We start from the raw sequence: 24,243 nt of genomic DNA, 5'->3' as shown, positions 1-24,243 counted from the left end.
CGTATGTGGTGATCTAAAATTTTTGTTTGTTTGTTTGTTTTGGAATTTCGCGCAAAGCTACGCGAAAGCTATCTGCGCTAACCGTCCCTAATTTTGCAGCATAAGACTAGAGAGAAGGCAGTTAGTCATAACTACTTACCGCCAACTCTTGGGCTACTCTTTCACCAACGAATAGTGGGATCGACCGTCACATTACAACGCTCCCACAGCTGAAAGGGCGAGCATGTTTGGTGTGATGGGTATTCGAACCCTACGACCCTCACAATACGAGTCGAGCGTCTTAACCCAACTGGTCATGCCAGACCGATGTAAAAGTTAATGCACTCCTGCTAGGCCTGTAGAGTGTGTATACCAATCATTGTTGATTTTTGTGTCTTTGGAACAGACGAGATGATAAAAGTCATATCACAAAGAAGGAATAGCCAGTGAGAGCAAATTACATATCAGGGAAATAGAATATTGAGTATCAACATTTAATGAATCCTCAAAATGTGTTTCTGCTTCCAGTTCACATTTAACTGGATTTCATGATGAATTTTGTAAAAGGAAAGAGCAAAGATAGTAACGGTTTTAAATATCTGACTGACAAGTTTCCAAAAATTAATGAAGCAAAAATTAAAGAAGGTATCTTAATTGGGATACGGCAGTGAATGATGATTTTGAAATAGAACTCAATTGGAAAGATCTTGCTGCCTGGAAATAATCCTAACCAGTTGTCAAAATATTCTTAGGAAAAGAAGGAATGAAAACTATGCTGTGACGATTGACACTATGCTGAAAAGCTACAGAAAACTGGTGCCTAGGATGTCACCAAATGTGCACTTCTTACACTCTCATTTATACTTCCAAATGATTTAGGTGCAGTGATCGATGAGCATGGTGAGTGTTTCCACCTAGATATTTCTACAATGGAACAATGACATCAATGGAATCCTGCGATGATTGGAGATTACTATTTATTCTTACAGCGGAAAACTAAAAACATATATAAAAGACACATGTCAAGCAGATAATTGGAAAAAAATAATACCATGGTGATTGTTTTTTAACGTAGTCTGAATGTATTTTCATTATGTATTCTGATTGTACTCATAATTTTTCTCAAACTAATATTTTTATTATGTATTGTTTATGAACATTATTAAATCTAATTTTCAATGAGTAAATAAAGTTATTAAAGAAAAAGTTATTTTCACGATATATATATATTTTTAACAAATCTATCATATCGTGAAACTAGAAGCAATCAGTAATTTCAACATTATTTTTAGGACTAACATCGTCAGATTGCTCAGAAGCAGTTATCCTTTGTTGCTAGTTTCAGATAAAATGTTTTTGTTATCCGGTGCAATCTATTCAGGTATCCGAAGTTTTCGTACTCAATTTTCAAAAGTTGATGAGAATTCTAAACCACATTGGAAACTTTAGTTATTACAGAAACTGAACCTATTCGGCGTGAAAACAAAAGAATTGATGTGGTTTAGAAAATGTTCTCTGCTAAGTCTGCATTAACACCAGCTGTATCATAATCAACTCGGCTGATTTTCGAAATCAATATAACTATACATTACCTGCAAGGTTTCGCAATACGTATGTGTATGCAACTGACCGTGTAAGCCCTTCGCTATATGTGCCTTGTAGTATCCTTCATATTAACACGGTGAATGGAACTAATGAAGTTCATTACTTACAGATTGTATAGTAAATTAATGTTGTTTAGTTTCCAGCTAAATAAACACATTAAAAATCATTCAAGTATCAGTGTTGTTATTAAATCTTGACGAGTTCACTTAGTTACAATGGCGTACATGTAGTTGTTATAAGCTTGTCAACACTAGTTTATGCAGCAATAGCTTTAATCGCAATATTGTAATTATCTGTGTTCATACCTACGTACACATATTCTGAAAAAATATTAATATGTAAACTATTAATACGTTTTCATCCAAGATAAAATTTAGATAATTCATTCTGACCAATTAGCATTTTGTAAACTTTACTTTCCCCGAAATACCAAAAATAGGTCATTTTGTTTCCTGTGTTTATAAACCGTAACTGGATATTTGTTCTTTATTGAAAAAATATAAAATATTTTAATACGGCCCGGCATGACGAGGTGGTTAAATCACTCGAGTCGTAATCTGAGGGTCGCGATTTCGAATCCCTATTACACCACACATGCTCGTCCTTTCAGCCGTGGGGCGTTATAATAGTGTCTGTCAATCCCACTATTCGTTGGTAAAAAAGTAGCCCAAGAGTTGGCGGTAGGTGGTGATGACTAGTTGTTTTCCTCTAGCCTTACACTGTTAAGTTACGGACGGCTAACGCAAATAACCATCGTGTAGCTTTAAGCGAAATTCAGAACAAACTATTTTAATATTTCAAAATATCTTAGTTATTTCTCTTATTCGTTTTATTGAAGAAATAAAGTTTTATACTGTACTGAATTTTACGAGTTTTATTACTATTTACACTTAATTACTCGCCTAAAATTCAAGAAGGAGTTTTATTGGTGACCTCCAGAACTGTAAGCAACAGTTCCGTTCTCGTTTTTATTATCGCAGTTCGTTTTCCAAGTCGCGATTTTTTTAAAGAAAATTACAGATTGAATCAGATAATATGTATTACTTCCTCGGAACCATAATACTAGGGTTCGTTAAGTATGGTAATATTTTAGTATATATTTCATAAGTAATTTTATGTTCAACGACCTCTAATCGAACCTAACTGGTTAACTACTTATAGTTCGTGCGATATCCATTACTTTTGAAATACGATTCTATATAAAGTATAAAATACTATATTCATTTCGTAAAGCATTTACGTTTTAGTGTTTTTCTTCATCAATAACATATATAACATAATGGCATATATAATTATTACAACGAACCTTTCTGCGCACTTAGTTCTACAATCAAACGAGCATTCTACAAGTTTACCACCATTGATAAAACCAGCCAAATGTTCCTTCGGTTAGCTTGTATAACACGATTTTCTGTTCTACCAAAAACTAGCTTTATCGAGACATCAAATATATGTGGCCTGGCATAGCCAAGTGGCAACTGTTTACTGAAAGTCGGACATTATGCGTGCGCTAAAAGAGATAGAAAGAGTTTTTTTTTCATGTCTAATTTAATTTATATACTCCCTTTGCCTAAGGCCTGGCATGGCCAGGTGGTTAATTAAGACACTCGATTCATAATCCGAGGGTCGCAGGTTCGAATCCCGGTCGCACCAAACATGCTCGTCCTTTCAGCCGTGGGAGCGTTATAATGTGACGGTCAATCCCACTATTTGTTGGTAAAAGAGTAGCCCAAGAGTTGGCGGTGGGTAGTGATGACTAGTTGCCTTACTTCTTGTCTTACACTGCTAAATTTGGGATGGCTAGCGCAGATAGCCCTCGACTGGCTGTTAAAAACATTCTGTACAGCAAAACCGAAACACTTTAAGACTGGTGAGAACAAAAGAAAAGTTCTACTATTTTCGAAATATGCGTTAGCTGATTTGTTTTGGCTAGGCTTATTCAAAATAAAATTGTCATTTTTCCAAAGTGGTATAACAGTTTCAATAGCTCCCAGGAGAGGGCACTGTTTTAGCTTGTACCAAAGCAGTTACCACGGAAACGCTTTCTGATATCATAGTCAGTCGTTCTACGTAACGGACAACTTTCGTCATCTGGTTTATTACAAGCCATGCTGCAGTGTTGTGGTTTAGTTTCTGCAGTGACAGTTGTAATAGTATTTCTATTTGGTCAAGGTAAGCTTCCATTGTCAGTAAAAGTACATTTACCTGAAAATGTAGCTTATGATACAAGTGTGTTTTTATCTTAAAACATAAAACTAATGTGTATTAGATATTTTTACCATATAAATACGCATTCAATAATTTTGAATTCAATTGTGCAACTATAGAATCGATGCACTTTTTTCCATGAACATAGAAATCAATTTGATATTTCACTTCATCAACACAAACAAATCTAATGAATATGCCAAAACTGTTAACGAACGTGCAATATTAAATCATGTTTTACATTTCACAAAAGCGTTACCTCGAAAGTTCTGGTACTTATTTCTTTCTAGCCACTTGCATTAGAAAACTATTACACATCTGAACGAATGTTAAATATCATTACATGTTTATGTTTCGAGTTCACTTCACCGCAATATATTTATCCTTTCAGATAGAATCTTTATATCCAGGGATACTCAGCTTTAGTAACTTCTCATAGCAACGTTTTCTCTTTGCCTTTTCATGGCTTCTCAAAGCCATATTTAACTTTGTTTTTTTCTTGTCGTTATAGTTTAACTTTACCTTATTTTATTTTACAATTTCGAACGGTTAAAGTTTACTCCTTACTAGCTTCTAACATCCAGCGTTTCAACTTGACTTTCCTTAATTTCTCACAGCAGTGTTTCAACTTTACTCCCCCTAACTTCTAACAGTCATATTTCAACAAGCTTATCACTTCCAGTGTTTCAACTTTACTCCCCCTAACTTCTAACAGTCATATTTTAACAAGCTTATCACTTCCAGTGTGTCAATTTTACTTCTTCATAGCTTCTCAAAGCCTTCGTTTTTCAGTTTTACTCTTCCTAGCTTTTCAAGTGCATGTTTAAACTTTACTTTTACTGGCTTTTTATAGACATATTTGAATTCCAATTCTTCTTAGCTTTCGTATTTTCCAGCGTTTAGGTTCTGGTACCTTCTGACTTCTCATAACAGTGTTTCAACTTTGCTTCTTAACTTCTTATAGGCGAGTTTCAACTTTACTTTTTCCTAGCTTCCAGTAGCAATAGCTGTTTTTCAGATTTCCTTATTTCTAGCACTTGATAACCAGTTTTTTAGTTTTTATCTTTATTATTTACGAAGCGTCCAAGCTACAGTTTATTATGGAAGTGGTAATATTACTGGCGACATACACTATAAAACAGAACCAAATCAAATTACTTACATATTCGAATCACCAAACTATTCTAGAATGTTCAATTTATAGATTACATGCATATCGTAATCGATGTGATTATACGTATATTTAATAAAGTCACTAACCATGTGCTATTATGTTAAGTACTGAAATTGCTGGTTCTTATCACTCTCGTAAAATCACGTGCTCTTAGTGGAAGTGCCAATGAGTAGTTACTTCAGTGATACATTATGTACTCTGTTTCAGAGAAAAACAACAACAAATTATTATATTATTAAAGTATCGTACCAGTACATTAAAATTGATATATATCTATAGAACTTCGTAATTTGAAGGAACATTTTTTCATTTTATAACAGAAGTTATGCAATCTTTAGATGAGCAAGAATTGATTTATTATTTTTATATAAGCCATAGTTTAAAAGTTTTATATAAGGCATAGTTTAAAAATATAGATTCAAAGGGTTTTGGTAAATGATGTTCTGAGTGAATATTATATTAAAACGTTGTATATCGTTCTTTGTGTTTTTCGAATCTTTTAAGTAGTCTAGATTCGTTAACCAACTAAAATATCAACTATTTCCTTAATGATACAAATATACGATTATTTGCTATGAATGGTATGGTTTTATTAGTGCATTCAGCTATTTGAACACACTTTATTTGTGTTAACAAGTGTACAAACGGAGCTGTCGTCCCTTATTATGTGTACCCAAGGCTAGTCCTCGTAAGTGCATTTACTTGATTATAGTAGTTAATGTTCCCGCTAAGGCACAGAGCAGAGCTATTACAGCTTGTAAAATGTAAGGCATACATTCACGAAAGAAATTAGGTAATGCTTTCTCTTTGAGATTTCTATACAGATTTAGTTATTATAACATAAAACAGTGTATCTTAGAAGAAACATGTGTATTTTAAAGCATTATAATTTAACAATTCCAATAACTCCTATTTCTTCTTCAATTTCCAAAGTCCAATACTGTCCTTTTTTGTATTCGCAGAAAAATACAAACTTTACGACACTGGTTGAATGTGTCTCATAAATAGACAACTCTATAGAAGCTTTACCAGACCAGCTGAATGTGTCTCAGAAATAGACAACTCCATAGAAGTTTTGCTGGACTAGCTGAATGTGTCTCAGAAAGAGACAAATTTACAAAACTTCACAAGACTAGCTAAATTTCTCCTATATACAGAAACCTTTGTGCAAACTTTACCGTATTAGCTTAACGTCTCTCATAAACGTATATCTTTGTACATACCTCACTACGCTAACTGAATGTCTTTTGTAAACAGAGAACATTATACAAACTTTGCCAAGCCATCAGTTAGACAAACCTTCGGAGACTACTATTCATATTTATATAACTGAATAAATGTTTCTATGCTCATTAATTGCAGGACACGATCTTTCAAATTAGTTGTAGAACAAATTTTTCTAGGCTAGCTGCAAGACAAACTTTCAAGTCTAGCTGATTGTTCATATTTATATAACTGAATACATTTTCTTATATTCATTATCTATGGCACAATGATTTCCTAGTCAGCGGTATGACAAGTTACCTATAAAACAAACTTTCTCCTGCTAACTGCAATGGAGACTTTGAAATTAATTACGACTAGATGATAATTATAATAACATTATATACATATATATATATATACATAACTATAACAATAGTAATAAAATATGTGTCATTCTTTCTTTTCAAATACCAAAACTCAGTTACATGAAATAGTATTTTAATTTCACAAACACTAAAATATGCTCTATTTAAGAAAAACGCTGGTGTATCCAAGCCGCAAGTGCTTACATTTACAAACTCTATAGTTTCCCACTGGTGTCGATTATGCTATAATAAATACCATATTATTAAAAGTTGAGATTTACATTTCAAAAGCATTATAAACCAATAAGCCTAACATACAAGTTAACCAAAACCAAATTGCAAGAAGTGAGGAAAACAACATAAGCAGTTTAAATTATTTCTATCTTATTTTTACCTTCAGTAAGCAACAACTTAGCATAGTATTTCCGACTATGTTAGCGTCAGAATGCTGCGAATCTAGTGATCTGGCCTATGCTGTAATTGCTTGACAACCAATCAAACGAGTTGAAGCTTTGTTTTTATTTCAATCGACAAATCATGAGAACCTATCCGGATTAAAGAGGCAGACATTTTAGGCCTGTTATCTGAGTTCTGCCTGAGGACCTCAGTAGGCTTCAAGGGCATAAATCCCCAGAAGGTCGCTGTTGTTTTATAATGTAGGAAGGTAAACAAATATACAAGTTCCTTACTCTTCTGGAAAATATTAACAAAGGCAGTTTTACGTTTGGAAACTTAGCATGAAGCACTTCCATACGGATAAAGGCAGCGTAATAACAGTACTAGAAAATACTTACTTCTCTTTCCAATCGCTCTACCATTTCTCTTTAATCAATAATACGCAATTTCCATTTCTCCTTATCATCAGCCCAGCGTGGCCAGGTGGTTAAGGCACTCGACGCGTAGCCTGAGGGCCACAGGTTCAAATTCCCGTAGAACCAAATATGCTTGCCATTTCAGCCGTAGGGGCGTTATAAAGGTTACGGTGAATCCCACTAGTCATTTGTAAAAGAGTAGCCCAAGAGTCGGCGGTGGGTGGTGATGATTAGCTGTCTTCCCTCTAGTCTTACTATGCTAAATTGGGGAAGGCTAGCGCAGAAAGCCCTCGTGTAGCTTTGCACGAAATTTAAAACAAGCCAAACCTTATCATCAGTGGTGTTTAACCTATAATTACCTTACAATCGTTTTATACAACACTTTTCAAACTTTTTATCACCCGTGTTACAGTGTCGTCTGCCAGCAAGTCAAGTCGCTAACATAAAAATTAACGGTTACGCAATGCGGAAAACGAAACGAACTTTAGTTACTCGAAAGAACAAGGAAATCGAGAGGAAATTTGGTGGATCGGAAGGCAGTGAAATGGTTTTCTAAATCACATTTGTATTAACCTTACAGTCTTACGTAAATGACTGAAATGCGTGCATCACGAGTCTATTGATACTCGGCAATGAAAAACTGCGAAACTTTATTGTAAATAAATGCTATAAATTTTTTCTAGTGCCTTCCAATTTTACTAGTAAAACTTCAACACAAGCTGGTTATTTGCTGGTTTGTTGTATTCGTTTTGAACCTTAAGTTAATATTTCAAGACTCGTAAAACTATAAATTGTTTGAAAATATGTGATATAGTGTTTATTATATTAATTATAAATACTCTTATGAGAATTATTAGATGAAAACGTAGAAGCATTTTAAAGTCTTGAATAGTTATGAGGGCCAGAAGAAACGACTAGAGCTCGTAAGTTGAATAATTTTGTAATGCGTTATAACAATAAGCACCTCCGCGTTCCACGTACCCAGTAATCACGTGCGTGCTATTTTTCAATTACTGATTCTATATGACGGGTTCAAAAAAGCACATAAATATGGGAGAAGGGTTTCCTATTCATTTCGGTCACATGACAGAGTGTGACAGCTCTGGGAAACCATAAGCTGTAACATTTATTGAATTGGCGCTGAACGTAGCCTCGTGGCTAACGTGCTGGGCTGAGAATCGGTGATTTCATGGTTCGCATCCTGTTGCTGTAAAGTTCTCTGCAACTTGGGATGACGGACGCGCTATAACAGTAACAATCTGTTGTAACCTTTTGGTCAAATAAGGGTAGTAACTCAGCAGGTAGCGGCGCATACTATTGGCTAGCTGCTTTCTCTCTAATTTCACTTTGAGTAGCTTTGCGCGAAATTATAAAACAGATGCATTTAAATCGGTTTCATGCCAGCAAATGTAATTACTAACTTCAATTTTACTGGAACCCTGAGGTTATAGACTTTACAACGGTAATGTTTCCATTCAGAATGAGACTCAGGATGTTGAAAATAATATCACTCTGTTTGGTGCTGTGTACAAAATATAAAGTTCTAGTTTCCATTTAATGATTTACAGAAGCAATTTGGCCCGGCATGGCGAAGCGTGTTAAGGCGATCGACTGGTTATCCGAGGGTCGCGGGGTTCGAATCCCGGTCGCACCAAACATGCCGTGGGGGCGTTATAATGTTGCGGTCAATTCCACTATTCGTTGGAAATAGAGTAGCCCAAGAGTTGGCGGTGGGTGGTGATGACTAGCTGCCTTCCCTCTAGTCTTACACTACTAAATTAGGGACGGCTCGGTGCAGTGGGCTAACAACCTACTCACTTAAATACTTGTTGAAGAATCCGCAAGCGATTGCGGCCCTATGTTCCTTGATGGAATCTAATGGTGATAACTAACTAACTAATTTGTTTAAAGTTCAGCATAATGCAACACAATGGGCTATCTGTGCTGGGCCCACCACGAATATCAAAACCCAGTTTCTAGCGTTGTGAGTTCGAAGATATATCCTTGTGTCACTGGGGGTATGTAAGTTAGAGAAAAGCTGTTGTTCTATAGAAATGTGACTGAACGGCTTGAAACTTGTGTCGCTGGATGTTTATAGTTTAATAATGGATTTATGTTGAGAAATATAAACGACAAGTGACTCTTTTCCTTCTCATAATTTACCCACTTTCCACGCTTACACTGAATAGTTATCCTAGTAAACATATTCGAAGTATTTCTAAAACTTTTTTAAATTGATAATACTATTATTAAAATCCTACAGCAAGAAAAATTTCTAGTCTAAGGTTGCAAATCGAACATCAATCAAACAAGTGACGGAGTTTTGAATTATCCCTTATGACAGCTTGAAAAACTAAACGCTCGTGAACTTATATCTCGAGACTTTGTCAATACTGAAGAATTATTTCCGTATCTTCGTATTACGATATCAGCAATCAATGTGTTCGAAGGGAAATGGAGTTTGACAATTTGAAAAAACGCGATTTATGATGAACAACTTTGTTTATTTAAATAAAGAAACGTAGCTAAGCATTTCGCAATGCTGCAGATTCTGTATTCAGTATCTATAGCAAATATATATATAATTATATTAGTCCTAACTGAATTGTGGAATTACGCTGCTGCATTAACAGTGATTTAACCAAAACTGAAACACAAAAGAAATAGAGTAGTAAGAATAAAAATTATGCGCATATTCAATAATTTGCTATTTAAATGAAGAATGCGTTTTATTCAGTGTAAGAGAATGCTGTTTGGTGTGAAAGATTTCTTTATTTGATGGTTCCAGATCAGTGTTTGTCTTGTACAGGATATTCATATTTGATTGGTCATGCTCTTGTCCTGTTTCTTCATTATGGTGACGTACAAAGGAGACACAAAATTTACTAACTTTATGTTTTTGCATTTTTAAAGAAGTTCCTAGCTTTGTTCATTGGCCTTAACTAATAGACAGCGTCTGATTTTACAGTATAGGAGGTATTGCAATCTCCACACGTGTAAATATATACAAGCCAAAAACAAAGAGAAACTGAGAAGAAGTCTACAGTGCTGAAAATATCTTGTATGCGTGATGTGGATTTAAAATTAATCTGAATGTAGTAATTCAGATTAAACTTGGGTATAGTAACGATAAAGTATGCGCCTGATTTCACTCTTTTAACTTTCAGCTTTGTTTACCATTGTATGGAAGATGAGAGTGTATGATAAATTTTAGGTATGGTTTGATGAATTGTGTCCCATGATTTAATGCTATATAATTAACATTGTTTGGTTTAATGTACAGTCATTTACTCACCATTGTTGCAGGAAAAGCTGCAAATCGAAAAATAAATTAAGCTTACATTGATATTCACGTTTTAGCGAGGAGAAAAAATATACAACATAACATTATCCATAATCAAGGAAAACTTTCACATTATTCTACAACGAAGTAGGCCCGGCATGGCCAAGTGGTTAAGGCACTCGCCTCGTAATCTGTGAGTCGCGGATTCGAATCCCCGTCACACCAAACATGATCGCCCTTTCAGCCGTAGGGGCGTTATAATGTGACGGTCAATCCCATTATTCGTTAGTATAAGAGTAGCCCACGAGTTGGCGGTGAGTAGTGACGACTATCTGCCTTCCCTCTAGTCTTACACTGTAAATTACAGACGACTAGCGCAGATAGCCCTCATGTAGCTTTGCGCGAAATTCAAAACAAAACAAAACAAACAACGAAGTAAGAAGAAAATCTGAGACAATAAAAATTATGACTCACTAACCAAATGCTGATTAATTTTAAGTACATATAAGTAATATAAATTATCCCCCGGTGAGAAAGCAGTATGTCTTCGGATTTAGAACGCTAAAATCAGTGGTTCGATTCATCTCGGTGGGCACAAGAGACAGCTCGATGTGGCTTTGTTATAAGAAAAAAAACATGTGAAATAAATTCCATTCCTTAAGTCAAGCCTTGGCTTCTTCAAGTGTATCTAATATTCTCAGAATAAGTAACGTAATTGTATAAGGAAAATGTTCTTATTTTTCTGAGAGATTACGGTTCTCGACAGTAACAATAAAATAATGTTGTGAAAATGAACATACTCAAGTGTTAGTGTTTTAAAACTGCTATTCTTGCGTTTTATAATTTGTGACAAATAATAGGCTTGATTAAATCTTTGAGCTTTGTCATTAAAAAATATCTTTCATTTTATTTAACACGAATACAGAAGCAAATATGGTGCTTCTAACGGTCTAGTGAAGCTTTGTATTTATTCTAGCAAAAAGGGTGCTTTTAATGGTTTAGTGAGGCTTTGTATTTATTCTAGCGAAAAGTGTGCTTCTAATGGTCTAGTGAGGCTTTGTATTTATTCTAGCGAAAAGGGTGCTTCTAATGGTCTAGTGAGGCTTTGTATTTATTCTAGCAAAAAGGGTGCTCCTAATGGTCTAGTGAGGCTTTGTATTTATTCCAGCGAAAAGGGTGCTTCTAATGGTCTAGTGAGGCTTTGTATTTATTCTAGCGAAAAGGGTGCTTCTAATGGTCTAGTGAGGCTTTGTATTTATTCCAGCGAAAAGGGTGTGGTCTAGTGAGGCTTTGTATTTATAGCAAAAGGGTGTCTAGTGAGGCTTTGTATTTATTCCAGCGAAAGGGTGCTTCTAATGGTCTAGTGAGTGAGGGTGCTTCTAATGGTCTAGTGAGGCTTTATATTTATTCTAGCAAAAAGGGTGCTCCTAATGGTCTAGTGAGGCTTTGTATTTATTCTAGCGAAAAGGGTGCTTCTAATGGTCTAGTGAGGCTTTGTATTTATTCTAGCAAAAAGGGTGCTCCTAATGGTCTAGTGAGGCTTTGTGTTTATTCTAGCAAAAAGGGTGCTCCTAATGGTCTAGTGAGGCTTTGTATTTATTCCAGCGAAAAGGGTGCTTCTAATGGTTTGGTGAGGCTTTGTATTTATTCTAGCAAAAAGGGTGCTCCTAATGGTCTAGTGAGGCTTTGTATTTATTCCAGCGAAAAGGGTGCTTCTAATGGTCTAGTGAGGCTTTGAGCAAAAGGGTGCTCTAATGTTCTAGTGAGGCTTTGTATTTATTCCAGCGAAAAGGGTGCTTCTAATGGTCTAGTGAGGCTTTGTATTTATGCTATTTCTTTTTCATGGAATCAATAAATCAAACTTAGTTGATCACTACTTTTCGAAATATTAATTTTATATGATGTTCAACGTGAGGATTATTATGTAGAAAAATACCTAGGTTTGTAAACAGGAGTACTCTTTTCTCAGTTGCTGGCGTTTGCGTATTGGTTTCTTTGTTTTGTTTACTTTAATACAAAGCAAGCAGTGTTTTGTTTTTTTTTTTGTTTTTACTTAAGAATATCTTTCACTGGAACTTTAATTACTTCCATTTTTGCATCCTTCCCCACACCAAAGTGTGAGACGCACATAAACCTGATCTGATTTTATATCTCAACTATGATCTCTACCAGCCTACCCTCAAATTGAAAATCTTTAGGTAGGATTATAATAAATTAATCTATGACACCTTTGGCATTATCAAATACATCAACCGAAAGGGTTTGACCTCTTGAGTCTGTTTGTGTGCAATTAAGCACAAAGCTACATAAAGGGCTATTAGTACTCTTCCCACCATGATAATCAAAACACAGTTTTTAGAGATGTGAGTCTGTAAGCTGTACCAATAGGGGACCCTGAGTCTAATATTGTGATTAGTTCTCATATTGGTCAAGAAGTGACAGAGATATGCTCTAAAAATTTGTACTTAGTGAAAAAAACAGTCAGAGCCGCCCAGCCGCGGCTAAAAATACAATGACTTTCTATCTGAAGGTTTGTTTGTTTTTGAATTTCGCGCAGAAATACATGAGAAATAATTGAAGGTATGAAATGTTATTTGGTATTGAGAAAGTTTCCTTGACCTTGTAGTTTCGGTTCAGCAGGTAGCTCTACGTGGCTTTTTAGTTTATCACACTAGAAGATGATAAAGGCTTAAATATGTAATGCTTAATACACAAGATTGTTAAGTTATCATTTAGCAATCAATCTTTACGTAATGCTCAAAAATTCCTCTCATAATATATCGAGTTCATTTTCTAAAATTAATCCAACTAGAAGCATTTCTTTATTTGGAATTGTAAATAAAACCTACAGTTGTTGTATTTTTTTTCAATAGTTACTTCTTTTCGCAACATGTTTTAATAGCTAATTTAGTCAGCTATAATGTAAATTAAAAATGTTTTACGGATTTCTGCGAAATAATCTTTTGGATATGAAGCTGAAGTATATAACAAAAGTTGTCATCTTTCATAATAAAACTCAAAATTTCCTTTTTGTGAAGTAATATTTACAAATATATCTAAATACAGAAAGAGATAGACAGAAGAAATGAAGACGGTTGGTTTGTACAAGTACAACATTCAGTCCATTGATGTAATTTTGAACTGCCTTATTTTCTTTCTTACTACTTTTAATTCCTAACCTTGAACTAAGTTACAATCGAATGTATAGGTTCATCTTCTTCTAAAGGATATTACGCTGGTTTTCCTGACGTCATAAAAACCAAAACAGTTACCATGTAAACGGTTTATGTGAATATCACGTGACCTTTTCTTTCTGTATATTCCGGTATAATAATACTATATACCAATTACTGTATGTGAACAGTAATATGTTTGCTGAAAAACATATTGTACCGTAAATAATCAAATACGCCACATGCACGTAAAATTAGTCTAGGATGACAAGTTAGAGCTGATGACATTAGGTTTCATTTACAGTTGATTGTGTTTGTATAACAGTTTCTACATGAAAAATTCGTCCACCTGGAATAGCATTTTGCCATAGTATAATCTTATCTTTCACAAGCACGAAGATTAATTTCCAATGGTGTACTCAATCATTTTTATTTTATTTTTTCTATGTTTATCACGCCCCTATAAACGTGATAGCAAGTAAAGCTTCACGCACTATATGCGTGTATGAGTTTTTTTTATTTGCAATTTGTTGAGTGCAACGACTATCGAATCTTTTAATAACAAAGACTCTATTCGTCCTGTCTTCGCGATTGTAAACTACACTACTGTCAGGTACTTAAGTATCGAAAAATATGTTTGCTTGTTTTTGTTTTTGAATTTCGCGCAAAGCTACACAAGAGCTATCTTCGCTAGCCGTCCCTAATTTAGCAGTGTAAGACTAGAGAGAAGGCAGCTACTCATCAGCACCCACCGCCAACTCTTGAGCTACTCTCTTTACCAACGAATAGTGGGATTAACCGTCACATTATAACGCTCCCACGGCTGAAAGGGCGAGCATGTTTGCTGCGACGGGGATTCGAACTCACGACCCTCGGATTACGAGTCGAACGCCTTAACCCATTTGGCCATGCTGGGCCCAAGAAAGTATTAAAACTGGACAAACTGATGAAGACATTCGATATTAAAAGATTTCACACTAATCTCGTATTGCAACGCTAAAATCAGGGGTTCGATTCCCCTTGGTGGGCTGAGCAGATAGCCCGATGTGGCTTTGCTATAAGAAAAACACACAAACACACACAAACTAATCTCGTAAAAGTATATATAATATTATCACTTCATGATTGTTTCTATGAATTTTGATTGTTCGGTATTTTCGCAATACATTTTGTAATTTACACTTTCGACGTAGATATTCTGAAGTTAACTGAAATACGCAATAACTATCTTATTTATGGAATGATGAGTAAAGTGGATGTTTACAATATATACGATCCCGCCTGGTATTCTAGAACAAACTAGATTAACCCACAAAATTGGAAACTTTGTTATAAACGAACAGTGTTTTCCGTTTTCTATGTGAATCATTAGATTATTTAATCAGAGTTTTTACATCTACTCTATATCCTTAAGTTTAATGACAAAAGTGTTTTTTTTAATTTGTGTAAAATAGTATCTGTTTAACTTTGATAAGCAAATCAAATAATGAACAGATTAAGTCTCTTAACGTGAATTTTTGTCACTGAATTTTTTTCTGGATGAAGACAAAACACAGAAGAACAAAAACGTCCTAAATTCCGCGACGGGAGAAGGAAGGAGGCGGAGTTTCATCTTCCCGCCATTACAAAAAAACATCCTCGAGCAGACTATGTACACATACTGAGCGTGTGTACAAAATTCAATAATTTTGTGTAAAATAAATACTTAACAAAATACATGAAGATTTTTGTCATGACGAATCAGGTGTATGTAGCAATTGAAATGATTTCACGAAAGAGATTCTCCTCTGTAATACTAATGTTTCTGGATGTAAAATATAAACTATTATTCAATTAACGTAATACATTTCTGCTTTTCACGTATGTTTAAGCTCATCCAAGCGTTTAATTAGGTCTAAAAATACGCTGGTATGAGTTAATCAGCAAGTAGGAATAATAATTTATGACGTAGATATAGGCTTTGAATTTTTATCTTACTAATGGGTTGTAACAAAAACAGAGTGCATGTTTATGTTTTTACTGTTTGATAATTAGTCGAAAGTACAGAAGAAAGCTTTCCAAGTTCCTGCCCTTTTAAAGATTGAGTTTTATTAAGTTTCATTAGGTAAATTTTCTCAAGACTATTATGATAAAGTGTTCGATAATCTAATTCGCATAATATTGAATTTCCCAACTTAAAAACAACAGTTTTAATATAATTCCTCTACATTAGCAAGGCGAGAGACAGTGGCATATTCTTCTAAATAGTTTGTCTAAATGAACTGTATAATTGAAAATTATAAATACGTATCGATTTTGTTACATAAGGTAAGATTCGTGCACGTAAAAGAACACAGAAATGTATGTAAACTACAATGACACGAGCACGGAATGTTAGTGTAATCTTATTGGTGTTTATTGTTATACCAATGTTTACACCGAAAAGAAACTTTGATTCAGAAATTCAATACAATAAATTTTAACTATTTGCCTTTACAATGTGGCTACCACAAATATTAACCAATACTTGCATTAAGTCATAATGACTCGACGCATTTAAAGGGGAAGCTATAAGAAATAATGATATAAGTAAAATAAAAATATATACACAAAAATATGTAATAATGATAAGAGTCATGTAATTATAGACTCGCCATTACTACAGTTCCTCCATCACTACAACTATCCCATCATTGCTACAGACCTACCATTACTAAAATACCATAAAAACTACAGTGCTTCAGCTATTACAGTCTTACCATTAGTACAGCTTCTCTATTACTCTAGTCCTACTATTACTACAGCTCATTATTATTATAGTAATACTATTGTTGCAGTTCTACCGTTAGTTCATTAGTATAGTTCCAACATTAATACATCAGTATTACTATAGTCCTGCCATAAATACAGTCCTACTATTATTATGTTCTTGCTATTACTACTAATGCACATGTACGAATCTGAAGAACGCATCAAGATGTGCATCGCAGTGAGTAGTTACGTTCAACATTTCCTAAACATAGTATGTTTTTGAAGTAATTATTAATAAAATGGTATTAATCTATTTATTTTAAAACTGTAGAAAGTGAGTGGGTTAAAGTATAATACACAATCGTAGAAACGAAGTGCTATTGCTAATAATCAAACGCTGAAAGAAATAAAAACACAGCAAAACCTCTAAGGACAAAGGTGCTATTGTATGTAATAAAGTAAGGAAAACGAGTTTTTTTCAACGAATTGGAGAAACCACTGAGAAAAGCTTGTTGTTAATAAAGCAAAACCCCTAAAACATTATATGGACAATAATCTTATATATATAGCAATTCTGAGTTTCAATTTCATTTTTAATATAAACGCTTGTAAACTGGGTCATACATGTTTTTTTGTTGCTTTTGAATGCTTAGCGTAACTGTTTACAATATATTTCTTATTAGTGTTAGTATTTTCAACCTGAAAGACACCTCTGTATACTTGGTTTCTTTGTTATTGAATTTCACGCAAAGCTATACGAGGGCTATCTGCGCTAATCTTCCCTAACTTAGCAGTGTAAGACTAGAGGGAAGGGAGCTAGTCATCACCACCCACACCGCCAGCTCTCAGGCTACTCTTTTACCAAAGTATAGTGGGATTAACCGTCGTATTATAACGCCCCCACGACTGAAAGGGCGAGCATAGTTGGTATGACAAGAATTCGAACCCGCGACCCTCAGATTACGAGTCAAGCGCTCTAATCACCTGGTCATCCCAGACCATGTATACTTTGGCAAAATGGCTGGATCACAGACCAGTAGAGTTCAGATATAACCGTCCCTAATTCTTAACTATCCTAAGTTGGAAAGCAGCCGGTCAGCAACATTCGCGATCACAAGGGACATTTCAATTTTACATTAATAATGAATAATGGGAATAACTGTCACTATTATAACGCACCCATTCCTGAACGTGTGGAATGTATTCAGCATTATCGCGACCCAAACCTTGGATCTTTAAATCATCAGCTTCGTATGCTGACCTTCAGCCAAATTAGGCCTCTAAAATAGTTTTTCTTTTAGGTTTTGAATAAACAAAAACACTGACTATCATCCTTAAAGTATACAATGCGGTGGTTATCATCGTCACGCGATCATTTGATTTTTTGATATGCAACCCACAACACTAGACAATAGGCCATACTCGGTCCAATCCTTATTAGATTCATTGCTTAAAAGTCACATTTATTTATTACAAATAAAATCGTCCACAAATTGTGTTCATTTTGTTTCATGGCGCCCTTTACTAGAGGAAGTTGATATTATTTCATAGGCTGTCTAAAATTAAGTCACGACTAACTGAACTAATAATCCATTTATTATTTTTGTATAGACTCAGCGAAGCGTTCCTGGCAAATCGCCAACATTGTGTCAATACAGGTAACGACGCTGCTTGTTAACAAAGACACTCTTGTTATTCTATGTGCGGTCGGTAGAGTTTAGCTTTTGGACGGACTAACGTTGTGGTATGCAGAAAAACCATGTTTTATACTATTTATACAGTGGCACGACTTTTTGTTTAATTACCACACTGTCATGGAGGCAACGTGTGATCTACGGTCATTGTCATTATCTTATCCAACTCGCCTTAACCTTTTGTTCTATTGATAGATGACGTCTTTAGCCCTCGAGGATTATTTTAGTGTATTTTGAGTCTAGCTCAAAACTACTCAGAACTGAAATATCCTTTGGTGTCCTAAGGACGACGTCAATGAATCAGAGCTGATTAATGCTATGAAGAGAGGTCACGAGGTCACACTGTCCTCTGCAAAATAAACCTAACCTGATGTTTAAAATACAGGCGCTTTTCTTGTATCAGTTTTGCTCCCAGGAACCAGTCGTGCACAAAGAAGAACTTTCGAAATTCGATCAGTGCTCTCGTGTTGAGGAAATCCATCTCACGGGAAGAAAAACTCGGAGTGAGGACTGTCCACCGTCGCACGTGGATACGCGCTCAGTTTTCAACGATTTTATATGATAACGATTATAGATTTTGTTAATTTTATTTAAAGTATCTACATTTTTGAATATTCTCACACGTAAACTTAAGTGTATTATCGAACTCTGGAGCTGTTTGAGGGAATTTCTATCAGACAAACTTGTCAGGAAATCGTTTTGAACTGAAAATACCACAACATTTGTACACATCTGCGGAAAGCACTTATTCATAATCAATAATACTTTTCATCCATTTCATAAGATGATGATAAGAAACAAACCTATGTTTCCATAACTTTAAAAGGAAATGTGATGTAAATTTTAGACTTTTACTGCCGTTACAGGTCCATTAATGACTACTTAAAACTGATACCTTAGGGATGTTATATCTTTCTAGTTGCTTCCAAGTTATTTGATTTGTTTCGTTTGTTTTGTATTTCGCGCAAAGCTACACAAGGGCTATCTGTGTTAGCCGTCCTTAATTTAGCAGAGTAACACTAGAGGAAGGTAGCTACCCATCATCACCCACCGCCAACTCTTGGGCTACTTTTTTACTAATGATTAGTGGAATTGGCCGTAACATTATAACTCCCCCACGGCTGAAAGGGCGAGCATGTTTGATGTAACGAGGATTCGAACCCGCGACTCTCAGATTACGAGTCGAGTGCCATAACCACCAGGCCATGCCGGGCCTGCTTCAAAGTTAAGGCTGTTTCTGTGTTTTAATTCATCAGTTGGGCCTTAGCAACGGGAAAGATTATCTTCTCTAGCTATCAGTTTGAAATTCACATGTGGATACAGAGCAACACATCTCGAAGCTCATCTATGATTGGTGCAATGAGAAATATTCATGCTTTCTTTCACGTACATTCTGATAAAAAATATAGTTCAGTAATAAGCCTCTAAGGATCTTTCTTTCAAATCATTTTGTTTAATTTTGACATTATATTATCTGCTAATTAAATCTTTTCAAATCTATTTTTTTTGCCGCTATTTCAATTGCTTATTAAATCCTCTGAAATCTTTTATTTGATTTTTTTTGCCATATAACCTGGCAATTAAATTATCTAATTGTCTTACGTTAGTGACGAGAAACCTAACTACGTATAATCAATAATACAATCAATTTCAAAATTCTCGTCCTCAAAATGTCTCTATCGTTTTCCTAATTTTATTTATTAAAATAAAACTTTAATAATAGAGGATAATATATTAATAAAATGATATCCTTCCCCCACTCAACGGTAAGTGGCTTACAATTACAATGCTAAAAAAACGGGTTTCAATGCCTGTTGTGGGCACAGCGCAGATAGCTCTTTATGTAGCTTTACGCTTAATACTAAACCAAGAAAATCAAGATTTTTTTAAACATAAGAATACATCAGAAGATTTTGTTTTTATATAATCCGTTATTAAGCAAATAGGAAGGTTTCACACATTAAGTGTTCTTGATTCGTAAGAACTTGAGTTCACAAACCACAAGGTTTTACCCATTCTAATCAGTGTTTTAATCTTGTATAAACTCACACAAATGGCAAAATGGATTTGCTTATTTTGAATCTTTCACAAAGCTACTTGAAGACTATCTGATGAAGCAAAGGAAAGGCAACTAATTAGTGAACATTACACACTTTCAGCTAGTGACCCTTAGATTGCCAGTCGAGTGCCCTAACCAACAGGACATGACTACAAGTGCAGTTTCATCCGTTCTATGAAGTAGTTCAATCCTTTATGTACTCAGTTTCAGAAACAACAAAAATCCGCGTGTTCTGCCCAATGTTTTAATCCTATATGAGCTCTTCCACCAAACTGCGAGACCACGACCTTATATAATTCATTTAATTTATATAAATTAACCCTAAGTTTTCCTATACTTCGGGTTTACAGCCACATTTTGTTTCATCAAACATGAAAATAGTTTCTGACTTAAAAAAAGATAGGAATTTTTGGTAAGTTAGTTTCTGTAACATAAAAACACACACCTGGAAACAAAGCAGCACATTACTTACACGTAAAGAGTTTAGTTTGTTTTGGATTTCACGCAGAACTACACGAGGATTATCTGCGCCATTCTTCCTTAATTTAACAGTGCAATTAGGAAGGCAATTTGTCATCACCACCCACCGCTAACTCTTGAGGTTCTCTATTATCAACGAATAATGAGATTGAACGTAGCTTGATAACGTCCCCACAGATTAAAGGGTAAATCTCTCTGGTGTGAGAGGGATTCGAACCCGCGACCCTAAAATTACGAAGTAATTACCCTAACCACCTGGCTATACCAGGACGGTACACTTGGTAATTTTAAAAATCTAGCTACTAAAATGATGGAATAATATAAGTGCATACTGTTTGCTGTTGAAGAGAACATGTGGTATATAACCCCAACTGTTAACCCCTCCCACTCCAAGTAGTTTAATGTGAGACGTTATGTCAGTTTCAGCTCAAGTTAATCCTGTAAGTTGAAGTTAAAGAGTTTACTGCTGTCACTTAAAGACCAAGTGTACTGGATATATTACAACTAATAACCTTCATGCAATTTGATATCGATACTGTTGTTACTAATACTTTCTATTAATGAACTGTCTCTAAGCTTGTATCGCTTCAATATAAATCTAGAATTATATAGCAAAAGATGAATAATTTTATACAAAATAAATAAATAAGCTACCGCATAATGTTGTTATTATAGCTTTGTTTTCTGAGGTAACAAAATATTTTAAGTGTAGAATTTAGACAAACATAAATGTTTACAAGCATGATATTGCAAAGCACCTGAGATTATACATTGCTGGTTCTATCAAAGGTTTCAGAAACATGTATTTTTTAATGAAGCTTACCACCTCTAAATCAGTAATTTATTAGTTATTTCTTAACATACATCTCAGATGAAATGAATCATGATTCATGTATCTGATATACGAAGGATTTTGAGGTCGACTTTACCTTCGTGAGTTTAAGAGTTTTATTAAAGCTGGAGAGAATAACTAATCCTGGCAGTAGAATATTATTATTTATTTTCTTATATATACATGTTATTTTAGTTTAGCATCTTCACTGATAGCATCATGTTCCAAAACTGGATATATTGGAAAGCTTTTCATTTCAAGTAATTAGCTTCATTAAGTTAGTGGTTAATAGTCATTTGTATTATGTTCTCGTTTTTTGGTGTTCAAATAAACGTTTTATTAAGTTAATTAGGATGAAGTGAGAAGCGTTGTTTATGAATGATTGAAAACAACTTGAATTCACAAAAACAAAGACCTGGTGTATAGACAGTATAGTGTATTTTTTCTCTTATCTCTTTTTAAAAGTGTTCTACACATTTTCAATTAAATTGAAACCTCCAGTGTGTCTTATTATGGCTCTCGTTAGTCAAACAGCGTTAGCGGTGACAGATCCTATTTCTCTCAGATTGAAATATAAATATATTTATTTGTGAGAAGAATAAAAATTCTCATTAAACAAATTTCTTGTCAAATATGACATGCTTCAAAATAATGACTTTAAAAAGACGTAATAAGTGGATTTCAAATAAAGAAAGTGAATATCCTGGAGTGGCCCAGTAAAATCCAAACTTGAATCCAACGGAAAATTTATTGCGAGACCTGAATATTTCAGTCCATTAACGAGTGAACTTGTCATAATTGGAGTATTTTTTTCAAGAAAAATGGGCAAAAATTACCCCAGACCATTGTACAAAGTTGGTAGAGACCTATCCAAAATATTCCTGCCAAAGGTATTTCCACTACGTACTGACTTACGAAGCTTAATATACAATCAACAAATTTCAATCTATATCTTCTCTTTGTAAGTTTTGCTGACATTCAACCTACTTCACGCATAATAGTAATAAGTTTGATCATTAGCGTTTTGTATAAAAACAAGCTCATTAAAAAATTGTTTATATTATTTGTATTTCATGAAAATGTGGCATTGTTAATAGGGGTGAATACTTTTGAAAGACGTACGTATCACGAAAAATTATAAATATTTATTACCATCTGTTGTTATTTAGGTATATTTTCTGATAGAACTATCGTATTACATTTTAGATTTGCTAACACATATCTTGTCAAATTCCAGCTCATAGCGTTAAAGATGTTTCTATGGTTACGAAAAGGCTGCGGCTTTTTCTTAGTTACAGAAAAACTGTAATGGTTACATAGCAACTGCAGCTAATCTAAAGTTGCATTTAGCGGTTACAGAATCAGCTACGTATGTTGAAGTTTTTCTTGCTCTTTATACATTCTGCCTTTATTATTGAACATTCTTAAAATGTTATAGTTCAGCAGGAACTTCTAATCTGAGATTTATCATGGGTAGTGCGTTATGATAAAACTGGAAGTGTAAACTTTATTCTCAGTATTGAATACAGCCGCCATAGCAAACACACCCAAAAAAAGAATTTGTTTACTAGATGGAAACTTATAAAGAATTGATATAGTGAAAGACAGACCTGCTGGTAGATAGGTTATTCTTGGAAAATCTATAGAATATACCAGACAGATAAATCTAGGACGCAGATTGATCCATAAGTGAAAATAATAGTTTTTCTTCACCGATTTAATTAAAAAAAATAGATCTGTTAGGCAGATTGGTCTGGTATACATCATGTTAATGTATGACAATAATTGAATTTAGTCAGTTCTATAATATATTACATATTTTATGTTGACATTAAGTATTTTTTTTATCTCTGATGTAAACAGCTTCTGTTAAAGCAGCAGAATTTTTGCGTCATTTTATTTATATTTTGAATCACGAACTAATATTTTAAATATAAGTTTCAACAAAAATATAAATATAAATACGTTTAATTCCTGTATTAATATTCAAGAGCATAAAAGATGGTACTGCACCTCTCTTGTTAATGACGTGATTTAGCTTATTTCATTGAAATGAGGTCGTCTTATCTATTGAAAGTTATTCTCCTGATGAAGAATAGTCAACTATTCGAAAGCACTCGAGTTTTGGGTCTCGTTTTGAAAATATGCTGTAAGTTACGGTACGTTTTAAATGTGTGTTGTTGTTTTTTCGAGTTTTACGTCTTTAATGAATTTCTTTTTCTGTCTGCCAAGCTTAATTCAAACAACAGACATTTCAGTGAGGGAATCTTTATGGCAAAACATAATTGTTCATTCACTAAAAATTATCACTCAACATTGTAGGTTAGGTTACATCGTATTAAAAACTTAATTTGTTATCTAAAGACGACAAAACTACATCGAATGATCCTAACTTTCGACGTTTACACCGAATTTGATGTGTCTTTGACCACACACACTGGCTGTATTAAAGTAATGTTGAAAGACATCCGAAAGCTATTTTCTTCATAGTTTCATTAAAGTAATGCAGCGGAAACAAAACATTAGCATCTGACAAAGTAGTCACGACACAAGACCGTTTAGCTTCGAGATTGCCCCACCTTTATTGCGTTAAGAAAGTCCATTAATATAAGCATGATTCTATTAAGCGTTATCTTGTGCGTT

The 24,243-nt window shown here is 34.3% G+C and overlaps 1 protein-coding gene across 1 annotated transcript in view; it reads left to right on the top strand.

The window, feature by feature from the left end:
- Positions 1 to 3,658: 3,658 nt before the first annotated feature.
- LOC143235615 (uncharacterized) overlaps positions 3,659 to 24,243 on the top strand; it is a gene marked incomplete at its 5' end in the record, with an annotated part of 59,804 nt that continues 39,219 nt past the window's right edge. Inside the window, 2 exons of the mRNA XM_076473849.1 lie at positions 3,659 to 3,756; positions 18,147 to 18,193. Of these exons, the coding sequence (XP_076329964.1) occupies positions 3,659 to 3,756; positions 18,147 to 18,193 (145 nt within the window). The remainder of the gene's footprint in view (positions 3,757 to 18,146; positions 18,194 to 24,243) is intronic.

The sequence above is a fragment of the Tachypleus tridentatus genome, chromosome 12 (assembly GCF_004210375.1).
Source record: "Tachypleus tridentatus isolate NWPU-2018 chromosome 12, ASM421037v1, whole genome shotgun sequence".
Taxonomy (NCBI): Eukaryota; Metazoa; Arthropoda; class Merostomata; order Xiphosura; family Limulidae; genus Tachypleus; species Tachypleus tridentatus.
This window is presented reverse-complemented; position numbering and strand designations above follow the sequence as displayed.